Here is a 9,248-nt window from a genome sequence, read left to right as displayed (position 1 = left end):
TAGTTTTGTCCCAATGCTTTTGCAGAATTCTTTGAAGGTCTCTGAATCGAATTGTTTTCCATCGTCTACTGTCAGAATCCTCGGTACACCGAATCTACAAATGATGTTTTGCCAGAAGAAATTTCTGACAGTTTCTGAGGTTATCTTCGCCAGCGGCTTTGCTTCTATCCATCTTGTAAAATATTCTACTGCCACTATTGTGAATCTGTTTCCTCCTTGGGATGGTGGTAATGGGCCAACCAGGTCCATACCCCATCTTTGTAGCGTCCATGTCGGGGGTATAAGCTGGGTCTCCGACGATGGTTTTGACTGCCTGGGAGAGAATGTTTGGCATGCTTTGCATGTTCTGACTGTCTGCTCTACGTCTTGTATGTGTGTTGGCCAATAAAAGCCTTGCCTTATTGCCTTTGCTGATAATGCTCTAGAGCCAATGTGCGACCCGTAAATTCCTAAGTGTATTTCTTGAAGCAACTCTATGCCTTCGCTCTGCGATATGCATTTGAGGAGAGGCTGGACTACTCCTTTCTTGTACAGTACACCATCTATGATTGTGTAATTTCTTGCCCTGGCCTGTATTCTTGCTACTTTTGCTTCATCTTCTTTGGTGGTTTTGCCTTCTAAGAATTATGTTATCGCCTTTCTCCAATCTTCATTTTGCAGGTGTAGTATGGGCTTAGGTGCCTTAGATGTCTCTGTAGTTGTCAGAGACTTTAGGATCTGGTAAAAAGTGTTTGGTGGCAGTGGTAGGTTGTTTGCCGCAACTTTTGCTAGTTCATCTGCCTCTGCATTTTCTGATCTTAGGATGTGCTTCAGGGTGAAGCCTTGAATCTCTACTCCAAATTTCTGACAACGGATAGGTATTTGATGAGTTCTAGCTCTCTTGCTATGTATTCTTTCTCTACTTGGCCAGTAACCACTTGAGAATCTATTTTGACTGTCAATGTTTTTGCCCCAAGGGCCTTTGCTTTACTAAGCGCTAGGATCAGGCCTTCATATTCTGCTATGTTGTTTGTTGATTTGAACTCTAGCCTTGCTGCATATTTTAGTCTGACGTCGGAGGGTGCCGTTAGGATGGTGGAGGCTCCTGCTCTGGCTTGGCCCTAGGCTCCATCCGTGAATGCTATCCAACCTTGAGTGGTTGGTTGTACCTTGGGCTCTGTCGGAGGTGTCCAATCTGCTACAAAATCGGCTAGTGCTTGTGATTTGATTGCTGTTATGGGGACATACGAGATACCAAACTGTGATAGCTCTGTAGCCCATTTGCCTATTCTGCCAGAGACTTCTTTGTTTCTGAGCAAGTCTTGCAGTGGCAGCGATGTTGGAATTGAGATTTCGTGGGCATGGAAATATTGCTTTAGTTTTCTTGATGCCATCAGCAATGCGTAGGCAACTTTTTCTACCTCGGTGTAGTTTAGCTTGGCTCCGGACAGTGCTTCTGAGATAAAATAAACTGGCTTTTGAGTTTTGCCTTATTCTTTTTCCAGCTCATGAACTAAGACTGCGCTAACTGCATGGTCGGAGGCCGCCACATATAGCAATAGGTGGTTGTCTAATTCTAGGACGGAGACCACCAGTGTGTTTGCCAGATACTCTTTCAAGTTATGAAATGCCTCCGACTACTTGGACCCCCACTCAAAGTTGTCTCCGCCCCTTAGGGCTTGGAAGAAGGGGAGGCTGCATTCTGCTGATTTTGAGATGAATCTGTTGAGCGCTGCTATTCTTCCCGTTAGCTTTTGCACTTCTTTCTTGTTTTTGGGTTCTGCCATTGTCATTATTGCTCTGGTTTTGTCTGGGTTCGCTTTGATGCCTTCACTGCTTATGATGTATCCGAGCATCTTCCCTTTTGTGACTCCAAATATACATTTTTCTAGGTTGAGGCGGAGGCCAGCTGTCCTGAGGTTGGCGAAGGTCTCCTGTAAGTCGGAGACGTGATCATCCTTGTTCTCGCTCATGACCACTATGTCGTCGACGTAGGCTATGATGTTTCTATCTAGTTGTGAGCCCAAAACTTCCTTTGTCATTCTGGCAAAGGTTGCTCCAGCATTTTTGAGGCCCTCTGGCATTCTGGTGTAGCAATATGTCCCGAATGGAATGGTGAAACTTGTCTTGTCTTCGTCTTCTTTTTTCATCTAGATTTGGTGATACCTAGAGAAACAGTCGAGGAGAGAAAATCTCTGGCATCTGGCTGCCTTGTCGACGGAGGCATCTATTCTTGGCAATAGGAAAGGGTCTTTTTTGTAAGCTTTGTTCAGATTTGTGAAATCTATGCACATTCTCATTTTGCCATTCTTTTTTGGTACCAGTACTATGTTTGCAAGCCATTCTGAATACTTAACTTCCCTGATGACTTTTGCATCTAGCAATCTTTGCACCTCCGCCTTTGCTGCTAGGATTCTATCCTCCGACATTTTTCTCTGTTTCTGCTTTCTTGGCCTCATGTTTTCATTGATATCCAGTTTGTGTTGTATGATGTCCCTGCTAACTCCCTGTAGGTCGGAGGCTGACCAGGCGAAGATGTCTTTATTTTTTACTAGAGTTTCCATGAGCTCTTCCTCCTCTGCTTTGCTCAATTCTGAGCTGATTGTTACTTTTCTGTCTAGTAACTCCTTTTCTAGAGGGGGTCACCTTTGTCTCTTCTTGACCTGCCATATCTATTTTTTCTTTGGGCATATCCGGAGGCTCTAGTTCTTTGTCTGCCGACTCGACTGCATTGATGTTTCTTTGGGCTCTATAGATTGCTTTTCTATGTTTCTTGCTTCTTTCTGGCTGTCTCGGACTGTGATAATACCATGGAGTGCTAGTATTTTCATGCACAGGTAGGCCATATGCAGGGTTCCGTTGAATTTGGTTGTGAATCCTCTGCCCAAGATGGCATTGTATGGGAAATACAAATCAACAACGTCGAAGGTTATGTACTCGGTTCTAGCATTTGCTTGGGTTCCAAACGACACTGGGAGTGAGATTTTTCCTAATGCTTGTATCTGCTGGCCTCCGAATCCTATCAAAGGGGATTCGGAGGGCTTTAGTTGATTTCTGCTGAGCTTCATTTGGTCGAAGGTATTTGCGAAGATGATATCTGCTGAACTGCTAGTGTTAATCAGTACTCTGCTTATCTCCCATGCTGCTATGTTGGTCTTGATTACCATTGCGTCTGTGTGAGGGTAGCTTTCTAGCTGGAGATCTTCTGTGAAGGTGATTGGGACTCTGGACCAATCTATGAATTTTGCTGGGCCTTGGACTGCTATGTTGTTTACCAGGCGGAGGTGATCCTTTTTCTGCTTTTTTGTTTGAAACTCCATTGATGATCCTCCGTCGATTGGTAGTATCATGCCTATTGTGGGTAGCGGTCCGTGGGGGTTGACTTGGTTTTCTAGGTTTGGCTCATTTTTTGGTGTTGGTGGTTGGTTGTGAGGTGGCGGCGGAGGCAGTTGCTGCATGTGCTGCTATTGCGGTGGAGGCTCGAACCTGCTTTGGTTTTGTGGCGGTGGGTTTGTTTCGAGGTAGGTTATGTGGGGAGGTTTTGGGTTTATGTAGGTCAGGCTTGCCTCCGACCTGTAGTTACCCGCCGAAGGCTGCTGCGAAGGTGCTGACCGCTATGCTGGTAGGAAGTTTGGGTAATAGGCAGAGGCCAGTGTGGAGGGATGTATTTGGTTTGCGTTTAGCGCTGGGTACATTGGGCAGTACTGCTGGTGTCCATTTGTGTAGGTGGTGTTGACCTCTCTTGTGCTCTGCTGTGTCGGAGGTTGGGCAGTCTGTTTGTTCTTCATCCTTTCCTGTGTCTCTTTTGTCTCCGGACAATCTTTAGTGCTGTGCCCTGCGCTTTCGCTGTGAAAAACGCAATATGGCCTGCGTTGTTTCTGGTGGTGGTTTTTGTTCTAGTTTTTGCCTTGGTAACCTTGCCGACCTTGGTTCCTGGTCAAGGTCTCCGGCCCTGCTAGTGCTGCCAGTTGCCCTTGTTCGGGGTAAGGTTGACCCTCGATGCTGAGCACTTGCCCCTGGCCTAGTTTCTGATTTGATGCATTCTGGTTCGTATAGCTTTTCTGGGAGTTTTTGCTGCTGTTTTGCTGTCTGTTTTGACCCTGCTCCTCCAGCCTTTTCTGGAGGTCATTGTCTGATCTGCAGTATTTCTCGAACTCATCATACAACTGCTGCATGGAAGTTGGTTTCTTTCTTGCTAGGTGTGCTACGAATGGCCCGATTCAGAGGCCTTTGATCGCTGCTTCAATGGCAATCTCGTCTAGGACGTCTGGTGCCTTCGCCTTTAGTTGCATGAATTTCCGGAAGTAGTCATGTAGTGTCTCTCCCTGAATTTGCTTGCACTGGAACAGATCTGTGAAAGTCAGCGACTATGCTGTTAGCCCCTTGAAATTTGCCAATATCTTGTCCCGAAGGTTCTCCCAAGAATAGACTGTGCTTGGTTTGAGCATAGAATACCAAGCCAACGCGTCGCCTTCGGCTGCAATGACAAATGACTTTGCCAAGACAGCGTCGTCTCCGCCGGCAGAGGCTACTGCTGCCTCGTAACTCATAATGAACTGATGGGGGTCTGTCTTTCCGTTGAACTTTGGTAGTGTGATTGGCTTGTACGCCGTTGGCCATGGCGACTATTGTATGCCTTCAGAGAGTGGGGACTTGGGATCGATAGGCCTTCGCATCACCTGAGATGGCATCATGGGCTAGCTGATCACTGGCGGAGGCCCTTGTGGTATGGTTGCAGTTGGTGTTGCTGCGAAGGCTGGGATTGCGGAGGTTGACGCTGGTACTACATGCTGCATAATTAGCATCTCAACATGTAGGACTGCCAACTGCTGCCTTATTTCTGCTGCTTGTGCTGACACTTGAATAGCTTGCTAATTAGCTGTGAATGCTGCTACCATTCTGTCCCTCTCTTGTTGTGCTCTTTTGCACTATGCTTGCAGCTATTGCAGTTCTTGCTCGAGTGTTGTGGCTGAGTTTGGTTGGGCCTCTGGATCTTGAATCTCTGGATCTTGGGGTTCCGATGGTTGACCCTGGGCATCTGTTCTAGTGTCATCCTCCGCTGGCGAGGTTGCGTAGGTGCTACGAGTGGTGCGCCTAGGCCTTCCTCTCTGACCCGTGGTCGTTGCTGCTCTGGTGGTGGTTTTTCTTTTCCCTGCCATCGTTGGTTTGCCTTGGCCAAACCATAGTGGGCGCCAATGTTGAAACTTGCGGTCTCAGACAATGTGGAGGAGGTAGAGGCCTCCGCCCGCCAAGCGCTGCCCTCAGGCGGAGGCTCGGGAAATAGGCACGACAAGTGGGCGTGTAGGGAAATGGCACGTAAAACTAGGGTTTCATTAATTCATTCGCCAACCTCTCGTACTGTTACAAGTGTTCCTTATTTATAGGGCTCAACTACCACTTTTACAAAGTTTACAATAGTACCCTTCAACTACTACAGTACATTCTCGGAATATTCCACTACTCGCCTTTCCTCTCGGGGGTAATCTTGTCATGCCGCCCTCAGGTACTGGGCCTGCGCGATCAGCCGGCCCATCAGGCCTCAGGATTCGGCGATGGGCCTTTGGACCTCTGCCGTCAGTCTCCGCCCCTGGGACGCCGAGGCCGCAGACCCCCGACGCCCAGTATTGCCGTCCTCCTGCTTGGGTCTCTGCCCCTACGAGCGGAGGCCGAACTAGCGCGCCCGCGCCGTCCATGAGCGCCTTCCTTTGGTTACCTACACACACGTAGGTAACATTGGCACTTGATTAGCCTTGCAGCGTGGCGGCCTCCGCCCCCTCCGCCCGGAGACGCCTACGAGCTAATCGGGCGGAGGCTGCGCCAGGGTCACTGGCAGCGTCCTGCAAGCAGTCTGAGAAACCGTCATCCTTCTGGGTCTGGAGGCGTGGTAGCTAGGCCTTTGCTTAGGTAGTTGGTCGGAGACGTCTTTGCGAACTGCTGGCCGCGTAGGTCTCCGCCACTCTCGGAGGCCATGTTACAACACATACACTGTTACAAGGTAATGGATGAAGTTCAAGGATGAAAGCTTCATTAGCAGAGTATAGGAATTCTAGTCATATTGTAACATAGCATTTCATATACTTAACCTCTAGGCACATTATGCAAACTGAAAAACAAGTTAGGCATGCTTAGGTGCCAACCTTGCAAGGGTTTAGGTGGTGGCCCATCGACAACTTCTATAGTAGGGTTCTCGTCGGTTGTGACTTCTTCGGGGGTTTCGTCACGTATTGAATGCATGACGCGAAATGAGTACATGATATGATTTGCAATGATGTATAACATATGGGCTACAATATTATGTGACATATGTATGAATTGTAACTGATCAGGTGTGGTTGATGTTGTCTCGGACAGTCCGGATGAGCACCGGACGGTCTGTGGGGAAAATTCGCCTGAACATCTCGAAAAGTTCTAAGTGTATGATCTCGCGGACGGTCTGAGGTTCTCCCAGAGTATCCGTGCATGCAGGGTGCAAACTAGGGATCTTCGGGTTTGAAAAATGAATCTTCTCACAGACAGTCCTTGGGAACACGTACTATCGAGGCTAAGTGTTGATACTCATTCAACATTCTCATGAGCTGTCCGGTGCTTTCCCGGATAGTCCTCGGGAACACAGTTTGCATGTTTCAAGACTTCGAAAATGAAATCTAGCTCAAGGGTTTGTGCATGTGTAAAACTGTGTTTGTGGGGTGTCTCTAAGGTTCCATAGAGCATATCTAGTAGCTAGGTGAATCTTGCCACGTTGCATCTAAACTAACCAAGGTTCATTGTGAGTTATTTTCTAAGTGATGAACACCTAATCAATCCTCCTTCACCTTTTCCTTGTGCCATTGAGTGAGGACTAGAGAGAGAGGGAAGGATGAACGAGAGAGAGAGAGAGAGAGAGAGAGAGAGAGAGAGAGAGAGAGAGAGAGAGAGAGAGAGTGAATGTGGGAGAGCGAGAGTGAGAGTGTGAGTGAGAATGTGGATGCCCTGCTGGTGAACTCCACTTTGTGCAAGTGAGACGGTGGCCAGACATGTGGGGCCAGAAGTGCCCAGGTGAGGACAGCTCACTGTTGTGCATGAAGTGATCCGTCGGACAGTCCAGGACTAGAGAGAGATGGTTCGCAGGAACATGAAAAAGCCTGGAAAATGCACTTTAGTGGATATGCAAGTTTTTTCAAAATGAAATTAAATTGTGGACGATGCTTATGATGATGATGTAAATGATCATGTCACGAGCGCGTCGTGGAACATACCATTTACACCTCTACTGCTCATGCTCTGCTAAGGATACTAGAATCAAGAGGAGGCTGCGGTTTTGTTCTTGTAGTCCACCCAAACTTGCCTAGAGGAGGCTGCGGTTTTCTGGGCTCTGCGAAACCGCTGATGGGACGACTGAGTGGACTTCTCTAGAGTTGGAGAAAATACTATTTGAAAGCATTTTTTGAAATTCATGGCTGTTTAACGAATTTATATTCGTTAACCTCTTTTTTTCCTCAGCTGATTTGATAATTAGAGTTTTAAAGGTTGGAAATTTGATTTAAATTATAACATCCTAGGGGACGATTTGGTGGTGTGCCTGATCGCAATCCGTGGACAAATGGATGAGACGGCAAGTGAGTCCACCACGCACATCAGTGACATGGAGCAATGCATGTCGGCTAGAATACAAACTTTGTGTTCTACCATCCCTACGGATGTTGTGGCGGCAATGGAATGGTTCTGAATCTTTTCTCTTATTACATTGCAACCCCCAAAATAAACTGATGAAAATACAACCGAGCCAATTAGCAGATCAGATCAAATGCGCTGTAGCCAGTAGGTTATATATTAGATACCATGCGCTGGATTGCCAGTGCATGGTTCGCTCCTAGCCAGCAAGCAAGTTTGTGTTAAGTAGCCTCAGCCAAGGATATCTGAATGGCAAGGCAGATGGCTCGGAAATCATATCTTAACATGTCAAAATTGAAGAAGGATGAAGATAGCATTTAGGACTGAATCAAATTATTATTTATTCCAAAAAATTCTCAGTATATGCGGCATACAAAATTTGAGAATATCATTCTTTTTTTTGCGTAAATGAGACTCTATATAGTTAAGCATTATCAGAAATCCAGAGGTCGAAGTCTCAGCTGCATCGTGCGCTCTGGGCGAAGGCGCTGATGGGGAACGACTGGGTAGACTTCTCTAGCTGAATGTTGAGCTGGTTACCAGAACGGCTGACTTGGTTCAACCCGACCCATGCGAACTCCACCTGAATCCTCACGCCAGATACACGGCTAATGGACCCAGATGTGATGATCCCGCTGACGCTGCTCCCGTACCGAAACTTGAATTGCTTTCCGGCGACAGTGACAAAGAAGTTGCACTCGCCAGGAAGCGTCACCTCAAAACCGCCACCAGGGTGGAGCACGTAAGACTTCACACCGAGTGGTAGAAGTCCCCTTGGCAAGTTGTTCTGCTCAAGGACATCATAGGCTGTTTTGGCCGCATCGTCCCCGGTCAAGTTGGCCGAGGTGGTTGCTGTGGCGGAGACGGCTTGCAGGATGGAAGCAGCCATGAGGACAATGGCAACGAGGACAAGCTCCTGGCGGTGGCACATGACTGCTATGTTTTTTTTGTGTCTTACCTTGTGGATTTGGTAGTATAAGCACAAGTGTAATCTATCGACTAGGCAACTGCGTCTCCCTCCAATTTATAGAGTCCCTCCATCCGACACCGTTAGAATCAGGTGTTAATTACATTTATTTTAGTATAACAGGCAGCCAATAAAATGATCATGAAATTAAAATGGAATTAATACAAATATTCTGTTTTCAATTAATTTCTGCATGCATGGACCAAGGAATCCAATTAAATAAAAATCAAATTGAAGTGAAAAATGAATGCAGACATTTCATTTACATTTTTGTACTAATAGTGTAGCCCGACCAACCCAATTAGTGAATAATTAATTAGCATTGATTTTTTGAATTAACTTTTCCGTGGAAACATCCACTGAAAAGATAGAGAAATCACTATTGGAAACAGTAGCTTTGCCGTGTAAGCCCAAAAAACACTCAGCAAAGGATTTGCCGAGTGTAACACTTGGCAAACAGCACACGACATCTACAGTGCCGGCAAACGTCTCTCTGCCGACTGTTTTTTATCGGGCACTCGGCAAATACTTTGCCGAGAGCTGAAACCGACGCTCGGCAAAAAAAAGTAACATGACGGCACAGAGACGGTCACGGCGCGTTTGTCGAGTATCTGGGATTTAACACTCGGCAAAGCAGCCATGTTTGCCGAGT

At 46.9% G+C, this 9,248-nt stretch overlaps 1 protein-coding gene across 1 annotated transcript; it reads right to left on the bottom strand.

Moving 5' to 3' along the window:
* Positions 1 to 8,086: 8,086 nt before the first annotated feature.
* LOC136494018 (uncharacterized) lies at positions 8,087 to 8,560 on the bottom strand. The gene has a single exon (XM_066490158.1). The coding sequence runs from the start codon at positions 8,558 to 8,560 to the stop codon at positions 8,087 to 8,089; it is 474 nt and encodes a 157-aa protein (XP_066346255.1).
* Between the last annotated feature and the right edge of the window lie 688 nt (positions 8,561 to 9,248).

Source organism: Miscanthus floridulus, chromosome 11 (genome assembly GCF_019320115.1).
Source record: "Miscanthus floridulus cultivar M001 chromosome 11, ASM1932011v1, whole genome shotgun sequence".
Lineage (NCBI taxonomy): Eukaryota > Viridiplantae > Streptophyta > Magnoliopsida > Poales > Poaceae > Miscanthus > Miscanthus floridulus.
This window is presented reverse-complemented; position numbering and strand designations above follow the sequence as displayed.